The 23820-nt window shown below is 38.2% G+C and overlaps 1 protein-coding gene across 1 annotated transcript in view; it reads left to right on the plus strand.

Annotated features, from left to right (window-relative positions):
• The window catches only part of LOC122797181 (shootin-1-like), a 1945876-nt gene that overhangs the window by 1771398 nt on the left and 150658 nt on the right, over positions 1-23820 (plus strand). Inside the window, exon 9 of the mRNA XM_044066002.1 lies at positions 4157-4303. Coding sequence (XP_043921937.1) covers positions 4157-4303 — 147 coding nt within the window. The remainder of the gene's footprint in view (positions 1-4156; positions 4304-23820) is intronic.

The raw sequence follows: 23820 nt of genomic DNA on the forward strand, positions 1-23820 counted from the left end.
CTGTAGTTACCCAGGTCCATTGACACCCCACCTTTGTGCAGGAAGATTACTGTTGCAGTCCTCCATTTGTCCAGCACAAAACCTGTTTGTGTGGTGATATTGAATATTCCCTTTAGATGGCTTGACAGGCTCTCTCTCTCAGGCTGGCCAGTAGGCTACCTGGTATGTTGTCTGGCCTCACAGAAGCAGTTTTCTTGGCCTTGGAAAGTGCTTTGAAGACTTATTCTTGAGAGATTGGATACTGTTTAATCTGGGAATGTAGGAGGACTGGGTGTAATGTTAGTTAAATTTATCCACTAGTAAATTGGCTATACCCTGTGTGTGTATGAGATGACATTTACTTTTAGCTTTGTGCAGTGCTGAACATTGTTTCTGAGGTTTTTAGCATAGTTAACAAAGACCTTATGGTTGTGTTTTGTCTGGGTGGTTATTTTTACCTTACATCTTGCTTTGGTTGATTTGATCAGGGACTGGAGTGCCTTGTTATGTTTAGTAAGAAGATTTTTGATGTTTTGAGAGTTGCATTTAATATTGCATTCAGTGAGTTTTCTTCTTTTGTTGTAGAGCCTGTTTATGTTTGTGTTACACCATAGACATATATTTTTTAATTTGCCATTTTATTTACTCTAGGGGGGAAGATGCATCTCTGCAGCTATTCACATGTGCATAGAATTTCATGATGAAGGTTTCCGCATAAGCAGTGGGTTCATCAGGTTGGAGTGGGGGGGGGGGTGTTGAATTTAGCCAGGTCATCACTCAGTTTTAGTAGATTGGACTTTACATAATCTCTGATTACTGAGGTATTAGAAGAAGATTCCATCTTCAGTCTTATGGAGAATGTGACTGACTTATGGTCCAATTTGATTAGGTAGGAAGTTATAACTGGTGGGGAACAGAGCTTCCCCATATTACTGAGGACCTAGTCCAGGATTTTGACTCCCTTAATTGGAGGAGCAGACTAACTGGACCAGAGAATTTGTAGTCAGAAAGTCCAGAAATCTCTGGGCTTACATGTTAGGGAGATGTACAAGTCTCAGAGTTGATGGAAATAGTTGAAGTCCCCTAAGAGACTGGTGTTTAATGTATAGAAACTCAGTACTAGTCTAGGAGGGTGGTGTGGGCCAAGGGAGGCATAGAAGGATAATAACATAAAACTCCTCCACATCCAACTTACCACTGTCAAAACTCCCTATCACATCATAGATAACTATTAGACCTCCTCTATGCTGGTGACATATTCTTCATCATTTGTCTATTCATGTAGTCCAGTGAGGTATGTCTCATGCAATTTACTCCCATGTGTACTATGAATGTGCCATATGTGTACTTATGGAGCAAGAACTTGAATGCATGAGTGATGTGATGAATCCTGGCACTGGATAGACAACTAACCGTGACTCCATCCTTATTCAGCCTGGTGAGTGGTACATCATTGTGACTGCTTCTGGAGTTTCTCATAACTTGGCAGTTGTGTTGTGTTGAGGTTTACCTTACTGGGCTTTTAAGCTGAGAGACTAATAGTCATACATGCATGTTTCATAATGGATGCTGCCTGAGTTGAGGGTTTGTGAGGTTGCTCAGGATACATGTTTTTAGGTTATATTTGGGAGGCCTCTGTGGTTTAAGGAGGTTACTTTTAAGAGCTTCAGTAGAAGTAGGTCTGTGTGTTTGGTCTGTATTGTGTGTGATAGGTATTGAATGGTGTTGTGTGTTGCTGACAATCAGTTTGCTGTTTGTAGTAGCTGCATGAAAGCTTTGCCTCCAATAACATTGTATAACTACTTCTCTTTCACATTGTGTTAAGTAGTAGGTGGTTCTCAGTACACATGAGACAATTGCTACATTGTCTCAGAGTGTTCATTTCAACCAAGATGGCTACAGTTTCTGTTTGTTTGTTTATTTTGGATGGTGGTCTAGGTCATTGTTGAAAAGATACTGTTATGGATCAGTCCACCAGCTTGGCTGACAAATAACATTACATAAAAACTGTGCTGGTCCGGCCCCAGAAGACCTCGTCGTTATGTTTTGCAAGCTGAGTGGTTCTCTGTGTGGCTAATTCTGTCACAGATGCATTGCTACCAAATAACCATATGCAGAAGACCTCCCAAGCGGTTAGATTCAGAACAGCTACTGTACATCAGCACTAAAATGTTCAAGGTAGTACTGTTTAGTCTAAGAAATGTGAAGCCCTGCCGTTGTTTTCCTTGCTGCAGTACTGTTTAAGCAGTATTGCAACTATAAGGAATATGTACATTTTGGCTAAAACTGCAAAGAAAATAGTTGTATGCCATGATGTGTATGTACTTTTCTCTCTAGCAAGCTATCTGAATTTAATCATAGTCATGTGTTAACTGCTTAAGGGACATCATCCACTGTGAATGTTTTTCAAGGCATGCCAGGTGCAAGGGTTAAATTAATGTGCATGGAAAATTTAAATTAGCTAGTTAAGTATGTTTTTGGAATGTGGAAAACTCCAAGTGCTCATAGATTAACATGTTTGGGCATATAGGAACAACACGTAGATTACACAGTAACTGGAGGCCATGAGTAAACTTTGAAGTTGTTAGTCACAAACCATTGCCACTGGTATGCTTTTCCTCCCACATTTAATTCCAGTGGTGCAGTGATAGTGTTGTCACCTCACAGCAAGAGATTCTCTGATTTGATTCTCAGCTGGAGTGCCTTCTGTGCAGAGTCTGCATGTCCTCCCTGTGTTCGTGTGGGTTTCCTCCCACGTTACAAAGACACGTGTCTGGAGTATTTCTCCATGGACCTTCACTGAACATTGGCTGCGTTCCAAGTTGGACTTTCCCGGTTAACAAATGTTAAATAAATAAATAATGCCACCATGCAGCAGAATATCTGATGGCACCATCTAATCAGCTTTACTTCAGAGATTTCCAGTGTTGTCTGCATCAGAAACTTTGAAGTTTGAAAGTTAAACTGGGGGATACTGGTGAATAGTTAAGGTTGCCTGCAATGTACAGTACATGGCCATTGTTGTCAGTGTATTAAAATGTTATATTTAACATTCTGTCTCAAGAGAAAAGTCATTGTCATTCGCAGTACTTTGCCTCCATACTAAACCAAGCATTGCTTCCATTCTTTGTACTGTGTGCTTATCCTATAATACAAGATAAACATAAAATGTAAATTCAGTCTTGTTCAGTCCCTTTTCTTTTATATAGAACCCCCTTCTCCCAGAAAAAATAATGTGTATTATAATATTCAGACTTTGCCTCTGACTCTGACTTATGAGGGGGATTAAGGCCTTCCTAATAAAGGCAAATAACTCCTTCCACTGCAATTAAAGATTTCTCCAGGATGCACTTCTCATGGTAAAAGACGTTTGCACCATCTTACATACATATTTTGTGTCACTTTAATTATTACAGCTCTGTAAAATATACATGTTATTAGGTACTGTGTATAGCATTTTATAATCACAAAATGTATTGTAAACTTTGGCCCACATCTCTTCTTTTATGTACTTTAGTGTATTATACCCAGTACTACAGAATTGTTACTTCTTTATTTTAACAATAGGCTTTCAGGTTTCCAAGTCATGATTACTTTAAGTTACATAAGCAGTAGGTAATTGTCCAAGTCTACCAAAAATGTGTGTGTATGTGTATAAGTGCACGTGCATAGTGCATATACCACACTCATAAGTAGACTAGCACTGTGTTTTCTGAAGCACAAGTAATTTATTTTTTCACCTTTTTACAAATATCTAAAGTACAGTGTCCGCTAACCATGGATTTGAAATTCTGAAATGCTTCAGTACCATATTACTTTTATGAATTATATCAGATTCTACTTCATTTAATGGAATTTGCTTCAGTTGCTCATTGCAGGCAAAGATGTCTGACTATGCTGTTCCTAAATGAAGATAGGATGAAACTGGGAAGTTTGTATCACAAAGTGCATGATGAATTCTGTCCTTGTGTCACAAACTTTTTATCATTCCTACATGTCTCAGCTGAGTCATAATCCGAAAGAAGCCCATCTTCTGTACTTTAGAAGAAAGAATGATTTTTGAAAAGGTAGCGTGATTTTTTTACTCAGTGTAACAGAAAAATGTTAGTCAGATGGCTTTTCAGTCAGTATTAGTGTGTGCTCTTCTGAAAATTATTTATATTGTTTTATCTTGTAGATGCTTGTTGAGCAGAAAAAGCTGAAAAGACAAAGTCAAATTTTGTTGGAAAGCACTGCACCAAATCAACAGTTACAGAAAGCTCTAGATGACATCGCTAAAATTACACAGACTCTGGAACAAGAACGGATTCAGCATCAGCAGAAAGTAAGGCTAGCTTTACACATTTTTATTTGCCTGTATTTTCACCATTGGTAGAGTAACGGCATTAAACATGCATGTGTGTGTGTCTTTCCTTGAATGGTGTATTTTACCAGAGTATATCTGAAGTAAATCCTGCACCATCTTAACATTTACAGAGTACTGTGCACATGAATCCATGCAGTTACAAAAATGTATCTTGCAGCAGAAAAAAAAAATCCGATGTTCAAACAACAGATATCTGGTAGTAAATATTTTTTGTTTTTGGTATATACTTTAAAGAATCAGTACTTCTTAAAGTCAACATTTCATGTTGTTTAATAGTATTAATTCTCTATTCTTTCAGAGTGCCAGCACTTCTCTCACCTTTTTCCATAACTAGTTGATGGCCCCATTTAGTTTCATTATCTAGGGGCTAGTGTTTGATGTTTGTCCTGCTGAAGTCCAGCAAGCTCAGGGGACGATATCTGTGTTTACTCGATCCGTTTTTTGAAATTAACTTAATCTGTGAATGCGGGTGGTATTCTCATGACAAAAGTAAATGTAGACACAAGTAATTGTTTCATATCTGGATAGGAGAGGACAGAGCTGCAGTATTAAGAAAAGGTCATTTGTGTTATGAGCTACGTAGAAAACAAGTGAAAGAAATACTGTTACAGTTTTTTAAGGTGGGTGGGGAGTAGTAAAAGTATCCAGTGTGTATCACAATGTGTTCTGATCGAGACAGTATGTCAGATGATGGATTTTACAGATGTAACTTCCTGCTGCAGAGAATTAATTTACCAAGTATCTAGTGTGGGTGCAAGTGTGTACATTTGTTTGTTTCTATGACTGGGAAATGATTTACAATTAAATGGCTGAAAATGTAATATCAATGTTTTAAATCTCATGAAGTACATTTCATTGATCCCCCACCACAACTAATCTAGTAACTCTAGAACCAAAATATTTTATGCAGCTTTTGTATCCTTCTAGATGAAGTAGTTTTATAATGTCAGTTCAGTAGTTTGTGATCTCAAAAGTGCAGCCATTTTAAGTCATGCCAGCCAGCACACCTTGTTGTCAGGCAGCTGGGCAGGGAATGAGAAGGGAAGATGGTAAGACTGATAATGAGAAATCAGAAAAATAAAGACAGACAGGAAGGCTAAGACATACATGTATGGGTGCAAGCTGCCCTAAGAATGGAAGGGGTAGGCTCCACAATAATTGTGTGTATGTGATGGTGGATGAGACCAGAATACCTGGAGCTAGGATAACATCAGACTAGAAAATGAAGGTACTCTGAATTTGGGGACTGAATCTCTGGAGGTGAAAAAATAGGGATGTAGGGATTAGAGATGTCCCTAGATAGCCATCACTTTTGTGAGCCAAAGAGGACATTAGCACTGCTGGAAGGCAAGCCAATCAGGCTACAAATAATCCTTTTTTTTTTGCCATCTTGGATCTTTGTGAATTGTGTAAGCAGTATAGCACATCTCCTTGCATTCGCAAAGTATTTTTTCACTTTTAACTGCTTTGGGTGAGTGTACAGAGCATAGAACTGCAGATTCAAATAAGTAAAAGCAGGAAAACCATGAGGAAGGCAGAACTGTCAAAGCAAACAAGACAGTATTTAGAGGATCATTTTGATTCTGAACTGAGAGGTTAGCACCATTTAGTACCTATGGTCAGCATACTCATGTAAAATAGAGCTGGAGAAATATACCATATCAGTACAAAACAGACTTTCAGAATTATGGACTGCATTCAAACAACTAAAGGTAGGTAGCAAGAAATTAAAACAAAGAGGAAAGGACCAATGAGTTAAGTAAGCATAGACAGGGTTAATGTTTGTGGAGGTATGCATATGTAGTATGTGAGTGAAGAACAGTACATGATGAATTTAGTAGTACAGGCTGGCTCAGAAATGGAGAGGGAAAGGTGTATAAGGTGCGTAATGGTGCAAGAGATTGGTGGGAATCAGAGAATTTGAGGTTTGAAGATAATGGGAAAGATTCAAGGGATGATACTGACAGATGCTTGACCCCACCCACTTAATTTTAATCATCACACTGAAATATCTTTCTGATCATTATACTCAAACATTTGAAGTTAAGTTACTGGACCTCTAACCTCCTCAAAGTGAAACCTGTTTATCCACTGCAAAAAAATCTTGATTTATGAGAGTTTCAAGTCTGTTTTAGTCCAAAGACCATGTACGCTTTAACAATACCACCCTCAGTTTTTTGCTTCCTTTCTCAAAGAAAGTGAGGCCATTTTTTCTTTGGGTATGTTTGAGTACACCGATGCAGTTATCTTTGTTTAGTTTAAAGACTGATATTGAATTATAGTGCCTAATATGGAGACAAAATTTATTCCATAGAAGGGGAAGGTGCTGGATGATGAATTTGTCTTTCAGTTGTGTTCTTTTTGTCTCCTGGTGATGGCTTGGGTATCTTGTTCTAATGTTAGCTGAGCTTTTGACTTAATGAGATTTAGAAGGTCAAGGAACACAGGGATCTATTATGGTGAGGTAACTGATGCTGACAGTCTGTAAAATACTGAGTACAGCAACAGGTATTTAAGTCTGTTCTGATAACTGAGGTTCTTAAGACTAGAGATCTTTTTTGTTAGGAACCTCTGAGTTTTTTTTTTCAAGTTTTTGAGATGTAGAATGAGAAAGAAAACTGAATTGAGTGCTGTGCTGTATAATGGGTTTGATAAGTGCTGAATGTAGTGGAAAAGTAACATATTTGAATCTATATGAAATACCTTTGGTGACTAGTTGTACAGAGTAGAATGACTCCCTGACTATAGTTATCGTGTGATGATCAAAGGAGAGGGAACTTTCAAAGCAAGTATTCAAGCCCGTCTACTTTTTTGTTTAGTAAGGGTGTTTTGTGGGTGATTTCTATTTTCTGAAAGAAAGTGTTACCCTTTTTAGCATTCAATTTAAATGCATGTCCATACACCATGCATTAACTAGGGTAAGCTGTTTCTGCAGGGTAAAGATACTTAAAGGGATTTTGACAATAACACCCAGTTTGCAGTCATCTGAAATGTGGTTAACCCGAAACACTGGTTATCATGCTTGAGATCTGAGGAGTAGATGCCAAGTTGGATAGAACCCCATATGGACATGTGGGAGATTCCACTGGTTACATTAACACTATTTAATGAGGCAACTACGTCAAGAATTATGTGAGTTCTGTCTTTCAGCCAACTGTTTTTCCTTCTTGCCACATAAGGATCTGTGTTTAAGGATGGTGGTTTCCTTTACAATGCCAGCAATGAGGTATGGTATCAAATGTTTTGATCAATAAGCTGTGCGGACAGCATGACCATTGTCAAAAGCTTGCGTAACCCTGTCAAAGAAATTAACAAGGTTTAACAGGCATAATTTCCCTTTGAAGAAGCTAAATTGTTAGAGTTCAGGCCTAATGAGATTATTAGTATCATAGTTAATAAGATCAGTTCTGATAAGCACCCATAGCTTTGCAGATAAAACTTGTAGGGCTGATTAGTCTGTAGGTCTATAATTTCCAAGGTCTGTCATAGGGCCACCATTGTGAAGGAGCATCAGCAAAAGTGTGCCAGGATTTTAGAACATAGCTTGTAGCTAAGCTCAGGTTAAACAATTTATGGAGAGGTTTGTCTAGAGCCCCTTTGGTGTTGCTTAATAAGCATCCAGGTATGTTGTCAGGATCTATGTAGTAAGAGTTTTGGGGTTTTATAACACTTTAAAAATGTGTTCTTTAGTAGTGAAGAGATGACATAAGGGATTCTGGGATGATGTGTAGTTTTCGGAGAACTTGTTTTTTAATGCATTTGTGATGTCATTGTGTTAAGGAAAAACTTTAGAGTAATATTGAGTGTTAATCCTTAGTTTTCTAATATAGCTAAAGAATAATTGTTGGTTATCTTTCACTTCAGAAGCTTATCACCATTTATAGCTGGATTACTAATCTTTATAATGCTTTTCATTTTCTTGGTGACATTTTTATATGGTCTTCATTCTGAGAAGTTCTAGCATTACTGTATATTTTAAGGACTTTTTTTTTTCTTCTTATAAAGTTTGTCTTTTGACTACCAGAGGCTTGTTTTTCATTTTTCTGTTGTATTTGTCTCTAGTCGGGACTGCTGGATCAATGCATTTGTCTGCTTCTTATTGAAGTCGCCTGCTGTGTTAGTTTAAACAGTAGTGATGTCGTAGATACATTTCAAGTTCATTAAATAATTATATAAGGTTCACCCTTATGGAGTCCTTAAATATAGAGGCTTTGATTACAGGTGTTATGTATTATTTTTATAACATTTTCCCAATTTACGTACATTATGCATAACATGTTTTCTTTCTTTATAACAACTGCTGTTCAGTACACCATTACATAGGTTCATAGGTGTGTACTAGGCTTATGGCCCTGAAGCCTTCACAAGCCTAGCCCACAAAAGTGCCCTGGCATCATGCCACCCGACGTTGACTCCCAGTGCCTCCATCCAGTAGAGCCACTGGAGTGATCCCTCTTGAAGAGGGCCAGACAGGTGCTCTGCTTGACAGGTATACAAATACTATTCCAGAGCATGGGCAGTCTCTGGGTGATGAACCTGTCCCACCTGCATGTTCTGTTGATTGTGGTAATAAGGTTGAGGTCTCTGGAGCATGTGGTGCAGAGGGATTGGGATTTATTTAGGTGTAGCATTTCTAGCAGGGCTGGGTCTGACATGGCTTTGTAAGTCAAGCAGAGATCGTCTCTAAGTAGACGATAAGAGACAGAAAATAGCTGAAATGTCTTGAGTCTGTCCATGTAGGACATGTGTTTAAGGCCTAGGATTCTCTTTGTGATGTACTTCTGTGGCCTCTCCAGCTATTGCAGGTGTCTAGTGAGGTACATGCCAAATGGGGCATTATATTCAATGTCTAATGAGGGATGAGTAGAGAGGGATGATGACCCCTTTCTTCCTAGATGCGAAACCTTCGGTTATAAGATGTGCCACACAGAAGGAATTTCTGACTCCAGTGGTGATGTGGTGGTTGAAGGAGAGGTTGCTGTCAACCTGGGTTCCCAGATCTCTTATAACACCTTCAGTGTTCAGTGGGCTCCTATCGTAAATTGCTCAGTTCCTGCCCTCCCTTAAAATTCACTCCACCACTTGAACGTTATTTTGCATGGATTGTTCCCACAAATCCCATTTATTTCTTGGTTACAGTAGTTAGTACTTCAAATGCAATTGGGTTAGATTTTGATTTCTATTTTCTTAGTAATTGTGTTTTTGGCAGCAAAGAGAAATAAGCTTAGTAAGGCCGTACTGTGTCTAGGCAATTCATTTCCTCTCTCCCTGCTCAAAAGAAACATTGCCTTAGTTACAGACATTTGAGCCTTCAGGATTTCTGATAGAGTGCTTTGTAAGAATTTTTTTAAAATCTGGCACCTTTATACACTTCCAAAAAATATGTTCCCATTTGCCTCTTTCATCCCCATCACACCTCTGACATTAGCTGTCTACACGAGGAAAAATTCTTGACTTGCTTGTTGTATAAAATACCATTGCAAATACTTCAATCAAAAATCCTAAACTTTCTGGACTTTGTTGCATACTTGGAAGCCATACATATGTCTTCTCATTGTTCTCTTGTAAATTGCTTTCCAGTCTGTATTCCTGATCTTTTCTAACCTCCTCTGATTGATTCTTACAGCTGTCATACAATATTTTGTATCCCCTACTTATTATCCCTTTTTTAAGCAGCAGCTTCTGTTCTAGATTCAACTAAAAACTACCTGATCAGGTCTTGCACTTCTGACTTCCCTATCCCTGTCTGTTTGCCTGTACTCTGATATCAGTCCCTTCTAGGGAAGGCAATTTCTAGCCTGCAGTCTAAATGTTTTCTTGGCCTCAGTCCATTCTGTTACCTTCCCCCTCTAGTTATTTGCTCCCAGCACCTTAGTTCCTCTGACAGTTTTCTCCAGTAAATTCTAGCTGCCTCTTGCCTATTTTCTGTATCCCTACTTAGTCATTCGTATGACTTAGTTCTTAGAGTACTTTCTACATCTTTGTGATTATAATATTCTTTATGGTGGTTGGTACTCTCCTTTAGGATATGCATCCAAAATTCCACTCTGTCCTTATTTTTTGAGTTCTGCTTCATAATCATCCCTTTCCACTTTGAATTATAACTTTCTACTTGTGTCATGGGTATGAATATGAGCCTTAAATGTGTAGCTTTAAAATATCCCTTCAGCTCTGGTAATCCCAAACTAATTTGTTGGGTTGGGAGGATCAAGTTATCCCACTTAAATCTTGCTTTTTTCCTCTCCCATATAAATTTCTTCAGTTCTTTATCTTTATCCACAACTTCTCCTTTGGTTGTTAAAATTATACCTGATCTGTGTATAAAACCAAAGGGATTAACCATTTTCACTGCTTGTATCTTAGTAGCCATATCATTAAACAAGAGTTTCCAGTTTCTTGATTTTTTGTATTATCTTTTGTTTAGTCTCTTCCCACATATTGTTAGCTACCATAACAGAAGTCTTTTTAATGCATACTCCTAAATAATTCATCTTATTGTGTCTCAATAATTATGGGTATTGCTGAACCAATTTGTGTGTGGGTACATAATTTACGCTATAGCCTTTGTTATACCTTCATTAATTTTGTAAACTGAAAATACTTGAAATATTCCTGAACTGAGATGTCCTTTTCTGTATTTATCAACTACAAAATATCTGCAAATAAAGCCAACTTTTCTTGATTACTATACCAATTATGTCCTTCAATTTCTGAGTCCCTTGTTATGTTCTTCATATCGATCACTGTTGCAGTAGCCTTAGTCTTAGGTATATAGGTTATATCCTGCCAAGGACATAGCAGCTGGCCAGCTTACAAACCTCAAGGCACCTTCCACACAGCCAAACTGTTGAGCAGCTCAAGCTAAGCTGACTGAAAGGCAATTTTGTGTGCAAAAATCTTCAGAGCTTTACTACCGCTGAAGAGTATGCTCCTCTGAGGCTTTTGAGGATCGACAGTCAGCTTGTGCTTTTTTTTGATGAGCCGATAAGTTCCCTTTGGGAAAAAAACTTCCATTGTCTTAAATTTTGTTACTGTTTCATTACTTTCCTCTTTTTAAAGCTAGGACTGTTGTTATTTAATAGACTGTTTCGAGAGTGCAACATTCTTTTAAACAGAGCACTAATTTTCTTCTGTCAGTTTAAAAGTACTGTAAACTAATTGTAAACATATTTTCTGTGTAGAAATTGTTTATTTTTGCATTGCAAGGCTGCCATAATATTTTTTTAAGAAAATGTTACTAATTTAGCATATTTCCAATCTTTACACAGGAAGAAATTCAACTTCACATATTGTTATACAATGATAGGAATACATTGAATCATTTAAGCAATCTTATACAGTTAGTACATTAAGAATCTTGGTATTTCTGTAACATTTCAAGGTTATACCAACAACTAAAGGTCTTGCTGTGATATATAGATCTTATTCTGATCACTTCTTTTTCAGCTTTTCATAGCATTATTATTAAATTTAAAAATTCTTTAAAAGTAAGAACTAAGTTCCATTTCAATCTTTTTGGAATAACTATTCTGGCAACTGGCAAGAGAGCCCAAAAGAGTTGTTCATGTTTGGGTTTTATTGATGCAGGAAGTGGAAGAATCATTATTATTACTACTCTATGTCATACTATGTTAAAGTGCTTTTTTACTGTGTTTTGTTCTGTCAAAAAAGTCATTTTTGGACTGATAGTTTTACCAGTATTTGCTGCTTGTCTTCCATGGGAAGGAGGCGCCATTTTTGGCTTGATCATGGAACAGACTACCGGTACCACTGCTGGTCCTTATTCCAACCAAAAAAGAAAAGTTAAGCAACATCCTTTACCACCACAGCAGGATAGCAATTTACCTCAGCCGCAGATGGGTGACTCTGCAGTGGTCATTTGTTGTACCTCAGATCACTCATCTTTACCATGGATCCCTCTGGTGTAGCACCTTACAGCCAGTATGGACCAGACGTTATTCACATCCTCTGCGGCTGTTGTAGTCCCCTCTGTGGGCAAAAGGAAAGCCACTGTTATTGATCCTGGGAGAGGGAACAGGGAAGGTTTTCCTGATTTGCAAGAATGCTGTGCCCATTACTGGAAAAGCAGCTGCTGCCATTAGTAACATTGTTGACCCTATTTTTCTTGTCAAAAAGAAACAGAAAAACGAACATTTATCTACCCAAACTCAGTTTTTTTTGGATGAGAATAGTTTACTGGGACTGGCTCAGGGTTTAATTCAGGCTAGTGATACTTCTTATAAAGAAGTTTTTGATAAAAGAAAGAAGTCCTGTTTTCCTAAAGAGATTCAAGATTCTGATTCTGAACAGAAAGATGCAGGGATGGGGTTCAGGGTTTTGTCTTCAGATTTCAGATTCAGACTCAGAGGGGAACTCAGTTTCTCAATCTGTCTGTGGGGGTAGAATATTGCCCAGCTGAGAATCTAACCAGAGAAACTTACTGTAAGTCAATAACACTACCTACTTCGCCACTGTGCTGCCCTTTCTAGGTTCCCCTGATATATCCTCACTGTTGCAAATCAAGTTCCGTTCCCCACCTATAAGTAATATTCTCTGCTGAAAGCTGATTATTTCTCAAAAACGTCTCCTAAGCTCCATAATAGCAGTTTTGATGGAATATAAATACATGACAGCATAATCCTCCCTTGCCAGTAGTCCCTTACTACCACAAATCCACCATTATTGCTTTGTATTTCCTATTCTATCTGTATTACCCCTGTGACAATCAATATTGTCACCCCTCTTTTCCTTTTCCCTGACATTATGCTGAACATCCACCTTGAAACCTTTTCTTTTTTAAATCCACATGCTCATTTATTTCCATACACGTCTCCTGCAGTATTGCTATTTGTACTCTGTATCTCTTAATATAATTCAATGTTCTTTCCTTTTTGTATATACTTGTAAGACTATTTACATTCCAAGATAGTATGGATAGAGTAGTCATTATGATAAAAACTATTGTTTCCACCTTTTGTACATGACAGTTTGTTTTGAATATGTATTTCCAGCTTTTATCTTACATGCCCACACTAATTTTTAGCAGGCTGCTCTTTTATATGGTTGTTTAGTTTTTTTCTCCATTTGAACCTATGCTGCATTTTAAAGACTATTTGCTTTAATGAAAATACTCAAACAAAATCTAAATACATTTTCAGAAAACCTTTATCCCCTGATAACTTAGAAAATACACACAAAAATCTATATTTTCAACAAATGAAGTTTAACCCTCAGACAGAAACAATTTCACCCACAGGCATTACCCAGTTTAAATGTGAAGGTTACCAGTGCTGAAGAACATGTTGCAGCCTGTGTACCCACTTACACTGACTGTTGTCTTTTCTTTTTTATCTCTATTCCCCTCCCAGATGTAAAAACAGATTGTAGGCTTTCAGATAACATTAACTTTATATCCTAAGAAAAATTACATTGGCTACCTTCAAATAAAACTATTTTGTACATGCATTGTTTTGTAAACTGTATTAAAACATTAAGGCCACTGTGGAGGCTGCTATCTGTTGTTCACTTTTCATATATTCAGACTTTATTTTTCACGTAACTTCTTGCCAGTGTATGTTTAAATTTTCCATTTCCATTGGCAAAGATTGCTGAGAACTCTGAAGATTAATTGCTGATACCTGCAGACAGCTCATCTCCTTGTAATTGCAGTCAACAATGGGAAAAAATTGGCCAACAGCTTTACAGATGTATGAAGGAATCTTTGTAAAGTTCACTCAGTACAGAATGTACAAAATTCCACTGGCCAACAGCCTTAGGCTACAGACTTCTTGTCTCCTACTGAGAGCATTTGATAATTGAAAAAATAAGCTAATATTTTTGCAGATGCAAGAAACTTAACATTTTCATGTGTGTCATTATTTTTTCAACTATATTTGCTTACAAAAAAGCTTGATTATATCGTAAGGCAGGGAAATTAATAAAGATCTACCCAGTTATCTTAATTCTGTATATAATGTAATTAGTACACTTTTACACCCCACCCCCACCATGGCATCCTCAGATCACATATTAACATAAACTTGCTTCAGTCCTACGTAATATTATATTCATAAAGTAGCATAAAGTATTTGTAAGCCAACAGAACAGGAAAATGGAGATTTTGCTAGTAGAGATAACTGCAGGTAGGGGTACAGAATATAGACAAGAAGGGGCTGGAATATACTGGCGAAAACTGGCAAAGGACCCAAAGTATTAGGAGCAAATAACTAGAGAGGGACAAGTAATAGAATTGGAAAAAGCCAAAAAGACATTTGGACTGCAGGCTAGAGACTGCCTTCCTTCTCAGGGATTGCTATCTGAGTTTAGACAAAGTGAAAGGGACAGGGGAATCTTAAGTGAAATACCTGCTTTGGTAGAGTTTTTAACTGAAACTAGAACAGAAATGTCTGTTAAAAAGTGGGTAATTAGAAAGGCATGTAAAATACCTCTTAATGACTGTATACTAATCAAGTAGAAGAAGTTGTAAAAGATTGGGAAGAGAGATTTGATAAGTAGTTCAAAAGGAAACAATGGGAGGGCATATGTATGGCTTCCAAATATGCAATGCAGTCTAGAAGATTCAGGATTTTTGCTTGGAAGTTTTTGCGTAGGTATTTTTATACCCAAAGCAGACTCCCAAGAATTTTTCTTTAGCTAGCTAGCAATTGTTGTGGGTGTAATGTGGAAGAAAGAGGCAACTGGGAACATGTTCTGAAATTGTAATGAGGTGGTAGACTTAAAAATGCCTTACAGAGTGCTCTGTCAGAAATATTGAGAAAGCAAAGTGGTGTAATTAAGGAAGTAATTTTTTGAGCTGGGATACAGGATCTGAATTGCCTAGTAAGGCCTTGTTAAGTTTAATTATGATGGCTGCCTAAAAAAACAATTACTAGACAATGGAAATCAAAGTCTAAACCAACCATATTTGAAGTATTGAATATTATAATAGAAATAAAGAACTGGAAGTGTGTTCTTTAGAAAAGGGTGGAGCCAAATTACATAGAAAAATAGAAACTGTGGGAGCAATACATGCAGAATAATGTTTTGGAAAAGTAGCAATGTTTGAGGGAAGGTAAGACTTGATCAATTTATGTAATGTTGAATTGATGGCAAATATTACAAAAGAATGTATAATGTATAATTTTTGCGACTGAGAATTTGTTAATATGGTTTGTTTCTTTTATATATAAATGTATGTTTCCCTGTATCTTAAGTAATAATTCAGTAAAGATGTTTAAAAAAACCTTAAACTTGCTTCTCTCCAGCCTTTCTTCTCATGTTATACTATAAAGCCTGTATTTCTTACACCTCAGTTTCGGTTTTCACACTGAGAGAGCTGAAATTAAGCTGTTGATCACTGTGCAACCATCTTGGAAGTCTGGGTGATATAGTGGTTTTGAGAGAAATTGTCATGCATTTATAGTATTTAACTGGTGAAGAAGAAACTGAGAGTGTGGAGCAGGTAGAGGCAGTATTCTTGAGAACCAGATCCAGAATGTTTAACCTCTAGTGGTTTAGCTAACTGTTTCTTCCAGAGAATTGTATTTATTAAATCCAGAAATCTGTGACTGTACACTGCAGATGTGTAGGTGCTGCAGTTTATGGCTAGATAATTGACATCTAGGACTGTGAAGTTCTTGCTTATAGGAATACATTTTAAAACTTATGGGAATCTAACAAAATCATTTGGAGACATAGAGGTGGTTCTGCATCATGTTGTAAGCCTGTAGTGTGTCTTGTCCTTGATAAACTAAAGTTCTAGGAGCTCTACTTGTGCTTTTGGGTATTCACCTTGATGAGATATGGTCCTTGACAAAGGTGGGAACAGCACCATGTTTCCACAAGGCTTGAAGGCATAGTAAGGCAAAATCCAGGTATGGAAGGTGTGTTTTTCTTTACATTTATTTTCATAACTGCACATACATGGACATGTTCAAGATGCAAGAGTAATTTTACTGAGACTCCTGGTGTTGAGAAGAGCCAAGTATATGTAGTTCACTGTAGAGATAGACGAAATGTTCAAGATGCAAGAATACTTTTACTGAGACTCCTGGTGTTGAGAAGAGCCACGTATATGTAGTTCACTGTAGAGATAGACAAATTTCTTAAGTTAGGCTGCCCATTAGATGTCGCTATGGGGGAGGCAAGGGCTTTTGCCAGTTTTCAGTAGCCCATGAATGAGAGATGCAAGCTGTCCCTTGCAAAACAAACAGAACTGTTTATCATCTCATTCCAGACTGATACATGCTGGATCTCAGTCGAATGTCATCAGTTAAGGCAGTTGTTAAAGCCAGTTATCTATATACAATTAGGCATCATTCTTGGTGAAGAAAGGGTTCCTGTCAGGACCAGTCTTACCTGTATCCATCAGATATTTGGAGAGTTCCAACATGTCTCTCTGCTTGTCCCTTAGGGTTTTGCATCCACATGTGCTACCACCATATTATAGTCATACTTGTCTCAGAAATGGTTCTGAAGGCCTTTGTATTAGCTGTGATCCTAGCACCTGAAGGGCAGCTGACAGTAACTGTATCCTTGTCCAGCCTGATGAGTATGAAATCTTTATGACTAACAGTTGAGTTACCAACTATGAATAAATTTTTTTCAAAATGTAGTGTAGCATTACTTGATTTGGAGCAACTTGAGAAACTTCCACTGAGGTCTTTTGTTACAAATTCTTTGGCAAGGATTTTTTTACTATATCAATATAAAGTGCGCCTTTGTGATGCTCACTGCATATTAATGGTCATGATAGGGATGCCACCATATTAGCTAAATAGTTACTTCTCTCACAGCCATAGAGTTTTATATATTGAGTAGAAATTCAATATCAATAAGCATGAAGTAGTTAACTACACCTTCTTAGGATACCAACTGCTGCGAGATTGGCAACAGAAGGAGAAAATGTTTGCTAGCCCTCCATATTGGCAGCACTTCCAGTGTTTTTACTGGCAATACACACAGGGAAGAGGGCTTGATGGACGACTGTCAGAATAGTACAGTGGTGTCAGCTGAGTTATACACAGCATACTGATTCTTCCAGCACAGCTAGAAGCAAATCAGAGTTGCTGAGCTAAGATGAAATAAGTGGAAGGTAATTCTGCCCTGGGCACAATCAAGTAACTGTCAATTAGGTGAACAAATGACTGTATGGGAGAATTAATTTAAGGAAAAAAAATGAAAATGCACTCAATAGCCACTGTTATGCTACAGCTATGGTAGTGATGTGCAGAGAGCAGCTCAATGCACATCTGTGTTATAAACCTACAGTTAAAAAATCAAGAGACCAGATAACCAACTATCAAAGAAATCTGTAAGAGTTGATGGTGTACAGAGACTTGAAAAATCACAGCAATTAGCCCTCTCTCACAAGAATAACTCCTTAATTTTCCAAGATGGACTCCAACAACTGGTTAAATAAGAAGTTTCAGTTAATGTAAAAATAATGCTCTTACAGTTGAAATGCGCTAAAAACAGTTCCTGCAACAGGTCAATCAAGTGCAATAAAATATTTGCTTTCCTGGTCAGTTCCCCTAATAACGTGGACATCCTCCGAGAGGGTCTCACCCAAACAAATGACTGGTGCCAGAAACGTGGCCTGAAGCTGAATACAAAAAAATACATCATCATCCCCTTTGGGGAGAGAGATGTCCCCACAAATTATCACATTAATAACATTCTAAGCACGCAGTCAGTAGTGAGGGATTTGGGCACCCAGATTGATAGCAGCCTGACTTTTGACCACCATGTTGCTTCCATTGTACGGAAAGCTTTCTACATGGCCTACCTCATAAGTAAGGGTATCTCATCCAGGGACAAGGAGGTCATAACATCCCTGTATTCTTCCCTTATAAGGCCCATTATTGAGTACAATGCCCCATTCAGCATGTACCTCGCAAAGCACATGCAGCAACTGGAGAGACCAGAGAGGTTCCTCACCAGGAGAATCCAGGGCCTCAAAAATCTACCATACACAGTTAAGCTAAAAGCCCTATGAGTCTGCTCTGTTTCATACAGACTCCTCAGAGGTGACCTCTGTCTAGCATACAAGGCAGTCTCGGACCCCACCTTGATGGGACTGCTGCATATCCACAAGTCAAGCTCCACTCGAGTAACCCACACATGTGGCCTCAACCTGGTCTGTGACATCAATAGGACTTGCTGGCGGGACAGATTTGTGTCCCGGAGACTCCGCCATCTAGGGAATAAACTCCCTCTCCCCCGTCAAGCAGAGTACCTCTTTACCTCCTTTTAAGAGCAATCTGGATAACTGGATGGGAAATAGAAAATAAATTCCACCCCTTGTTCTTGCTGGAAAGGGACATTGGGTTTCTGTGCATGGGCTAAACTCTTGGCTAGGCTTATAACGGCCTCAGGGCCAATAGCCTAGTAACTTCCTATGATACTGTAGTGTAGAGGTATTTGGAAATTGTCAGTTTTGATGGAAGATGTCTCCAAACCTGTGCATAGAGGTTCAGAATAGTCTGGCCAGAAAGGACAGCAAGGGTGAGCTTCCCATCCTGTAAATGCTGTAATACTTTCCTTTACGAATGAACAGCTCACTAACTTTATTCTTGTGTCTTACCTTTACTCACTTTGTTTCTGAGCTTCAGGCTTTTAAGGACAGAGATATTTTACGTGTTCTGAATCTCTTACTAGATTAATCATAACATGCTCTATGTAGTAGCCTCTGAGATGCCCCTTCACAGTCTGTTCACTTACAGTCATTTTAACAGATGCACACAGTGGTGAACTAATATATACTTCATACTCAGTAAATTAACATTGCTTGCTGTTTACATTAGCCAGCAGCCAACAGCCCCCCCATTTATCTTATCCTTATCTAACCCTTACATCCAACTAGCTTCCCTCTTCTAACAACTAGCCTATCCCCCCCCCCTCTTGTAGCCTGCTACCCCCTGTAGACGGACATTTTGCCACTATAAAATACTGGCCACTAGGTAGCGATTTACCATTAGCCTCTGTATATTCTTTTCCCCACAACTGTTCCTTACCATAACCCCTACGCCATACTTTTTCTGCCTCTACGTTTCTTGTACTTTCTGTTTCACTCTCTCACCCTTGTCCTAAGGTATCTTTCATCCCATTCTATTACTTCTGACATCCTCCTTCTTACTAGCCTCAAAACTTACCTATATATTCTCTCCCTTTTAGACTTACCTGTAGAACTCTCCCACTTCACAGATTGTCATCTTTGATAGTCTATTCTCCTGTCTCTACTCGCTCCGTTCGCCCTTTGGGCTCACTCCACTCCCCACCCTGCCCCCAATTTCCACCCGCCCCCAGTGTTCCTACATTTATTCCCACTAGATCACACCCCAATTGCTCCACACCCTATCATACAAATCACATCATTACCACACCCTACCCCTCCACAGATAACTCCCCCACCATTACCTCCCCCTTTCAATATACAATACCTAGTGACACTCCTCCTAATCTATATATACAACTTACCTCACCTTTAATTCCAACTCACCAACCAATAGCATGTCTAAATTAATCATCCCATACCAACTACACCTATTAATATTGATTGCACTCACAACTGCTCTAACTACTACCTATCTCTTAACCTCCTATGAAAAGCCTCTTTTTTCTAGCATTCCCTTCCAAACTTACTTCAACACCAATACAAACATTCTCTCCAAACATTTTGTATTCTATCTGCAAACCTAGATACCTACTAGCCAAATTTAACAGACTAGTGCACATTAAATTCAACAACCAAAAAACTAAAAAAAACATTTGACCCCTATTGTAAGCCTCACCAAATAAATTACTATATTCTCCTCCACTCCTTAATAGACGGAGACATTCATCCTAACCCTGGCCCAATCTTTACCCCTACCGCTGCAAACTGCCACCAAGATAAAACTTGTGCCCTAATAATACAAAACCTTCCAATTCACTCTCCATTGCACATCTTAATATACGTAGCATCTGTAATAAAATCACCCAAGTCCATGCCCTCCTTGACGTCCACCAATTTGACATCCTTTGTTTATCTGAAACATGGCTAAAACCTATAATAAAAGACAATGAAATCACCCCCCCCCCCGGTTATAACATAACTCGACTAGACCGCATAACTAAAAAAGGTGGAGGGGTAGCAATTCTCTACAAATCTGAATTACAAGTTAGCACTGTAAATCTTAACGAATCTCTAATTAATAATGCCGAAATAATCATCTCCAAACTCCAGCTTAACCCACATAAAGCTATAAATATCATCTGTGTGTATCTTCCCCCAGGAAACAATATTAGCTTACTTGAATACATACTCAATTGGCTTTCCCATAATCACCCACAAGAAACCATAGTCTTAGGAGACTTCAGTATAGATTGGACTTGCGGTACAAACCCCACTTCCCATATAAACCTTTATGGCTTCTCTCAAACTATAAACTCCCCTACTAGAACTAATAAACTCAACAATAAAGACAGTACCTTGGATTGGATACTCACGAATAATCCTCACCAAACTTATACCACAGGAACTCTTCCAGATGACCTAAGTGACCATTCGCTAATATACATTATCAGACATAAAACCAACCTAACTCTCCCTAATACTTTTAGAACTGTACGTACCAAAAAGCACTTTAATTCCAAACTATTCCAAACAGAACTAAAGCAATGTAATTGGACTCTACTGAAATCTCTCCCTATAAATAAAGCAGTTGAATACTTTAACTCTACATTCTTAAAAATCCTGGACCATCACGCCCCATTACGATCTACTAGAAATAAAATTAAACCTGCCCCTTGGCTCTCTAATAAAACCAGGCAATTAATCCATCAAAGAAACAAATCCTGGGCAAAATGGCGTACTACTAAGAATCATGTAGATCACCAAACCTTCAGACAACTCAGAAACAATACAAAAAAATCCATTTTACTAGACAAAAAGAACTATTACCACCAGTTATAACAATCCTCCCTCAAGTATCCACAAAAATTTTGGACTAGCATTAACAAACTGTTTAACCCAGGACAATCTATCACCCCCAACCCACTAGGCTCGAACCCTGAAAATCCAATACAAACAGCCAATGCCTTTAATTCTTTCTTTACTGACACTATCCAAACCCTTGCAAGCCATCTATCTCCCAATACCGCTAACCTGCCCACTCCCACTAGCTATCCACCCCCTGCATTTCATTTACAACCAGTGTCCACATCCTTTATCTGCTCCCTTCTACATAAACTAAAACCAACCACGCCTTCAGCCGACAAACTCCCAGCAGACTTTCTGCAAAAAGGGGCCAATGCCATTGCTTACCCCATCTCTGTTCTCATAAATAGAACTATAAATAAAGGTACTATCCCATCTATCTGGAAAATTTCTCACATCATTCCACTACATAAAGGAGGTAACTCCAATGACTTCTCTAACTTTCGCCCTATAGCTCTACTCTCCCCCTTGCAAAGATAATGGAAAAATGCATTCACAAACAACTTCTTAACCACCTTCTCCATCACAACCTATTAGCCAACTGTCAGCATGGATTCAGACCTTTCCACAGTACCACCACTGCCCTGCCATCCTTCACAAACTGTAGCAACAAAACCTGCAATACAAATTTTCTTTCCTCTGCAGTTTTTGTGGATTTATCTAAAGCTTTTGACATGGTTAATCACCACCAACTTCTTCTACACATACTGAAATCTCTTTCACTCGACACTCTATCCATGACTTGGTTCACATCTTACCTTGAAAACCGACATCAAGCTGTACTGTGGCAAAATAAACTATCTAATCATCTTCCTATCTCCCTAGGTGTACCACAGGGCTCCATATTAGGTCCACTCCTGTTTTCCATCTATATCAATGACCTTCATTTAGCTATTCCACACTCCACCTGCATCCAATATGCAGATGACTGTACAATAATCTGCTCAGCCACCTCCCAAGCCGAACTCCAGTCTGTTACCCAAAAGCTTTCAATATTGTTGAGCATTGGTTCTCAAACTACTGCCTCCTCCTAAACCCCCAAAAAACTAAACTGCTACTCTTCACTCCAACCCATAAGTCTTCTCCTTTACATTTTACCCTCACATCCAATAATGGTACTCTTATCTCTCCTGACCTAACCACCAAACTCTTAGGTATCACAGTTGACAACAACCTCAACTTTGACACTCACATAAATTCCACTATAAAATTAGTTAACAGAAAACTAGGATCCCTCTATAAAATTAAGCCCTTTCTTACACCACTAGCAAGGACTGCTATAGCTAGAACATACCTAATCTCAACCCTACTATATGCCTCTCCTGTATACACTAACCTCTCTAAGAATAACCTCAACAAACTTGCCACATCTTATCACAATATTGCTAGATTTGCTACCGGCTCTCCGTTCAGAACTCATCAGTGTCTGAACCTAAAGCAACTAGGCTGGCTAGAATTTCTTAACCAGCTTCAATTCCACCAACTTTACAATAGCCCATAAGACCCTGTATCAACCCTCTAACACGCCAGTACTCTCAAGCCTTATTATACCTTATAAAAATCTCAATAATATGCGCTCCTCACACAAAAGGTTGATTAATACCACCAAAACTAAAAACTCAGCAGGTGACTCCTTGTTTTCTAACGCTGTCGGAAAAGTATGGAATCAACTACCTCCCAATCTCACATCTCAGACCTCTCTCTTGCTTTTTAAAAAGAATCTAAGGCTATTTCTTAATCAACACTGGTTATGCTCCTGCACCAACCCTGACTAACTTCTCTCCCCTACTCTAACATTTCATTCTACATCCTATACCTTTCCTCCCTCTTTCTGTTTCTACATAATTTGTTTTGTACACAAACCCCTAGTTATTTTTATCTACACTGAGAAATATACTCAGTAACAAAAAAAAAAAAATATATATATATATATATATATATATATATTTGTTTTTATAATGTCATTCTTAACAATTGATGTTTTTTATATTGTTTCTATATTACCCTCTATCAGTGTTTTTATAATACATCTATGTAACAATTTGTTGTTTTTTATAATGGCTCTGTCTTAACCTAGACGAACTCTGTATGATTCCTGGAGCTTTTCTCCCCGGGCCTCTACTGAAAATGGACATGTATCCAGTTAGACTAGCCCGGTCAACAAATGTAAAATAAAAAATAAAATAAAAAAACATTATGTAGGTACAGAGTCAGAAAAGTGACACTTTCTTTTCAGAACAAAGGAATGTAATGAAGGGCTCTCTTAAGGCAAAATGAGCTTTGTTCAGGTAATTTGCCATATTGCATCACTTTTTATTACCAGAAGTCGCACGGTTTCTTGAGTACTGCAGTCAAGGTTTATAGAAATGGACAGCTGATTATAACTGCTTAGCTTACAGAGTTTTACCATTTTTCAGCCTTCTGGATGAATTTCATATCCTGCTTAACCAGCAGCATTTGTTGTTTACAGTACTACATTATGTCTGTTGTATGCATT

Source organism: Protopterus annectens, chromosome 3.part0 (genome assembly GCF_019279795.1).
Source record: "Protopterus annectens isolate FY-2018-M chromosome 3.part0, PAN1.0, whole genome shotgun sequence".
Taxonomy (NCBI): Eukaryota; Metazoa; Chordata; order Ceratodontiformes; family Protopteridae; genus Protopterus; species Protopterus annectens.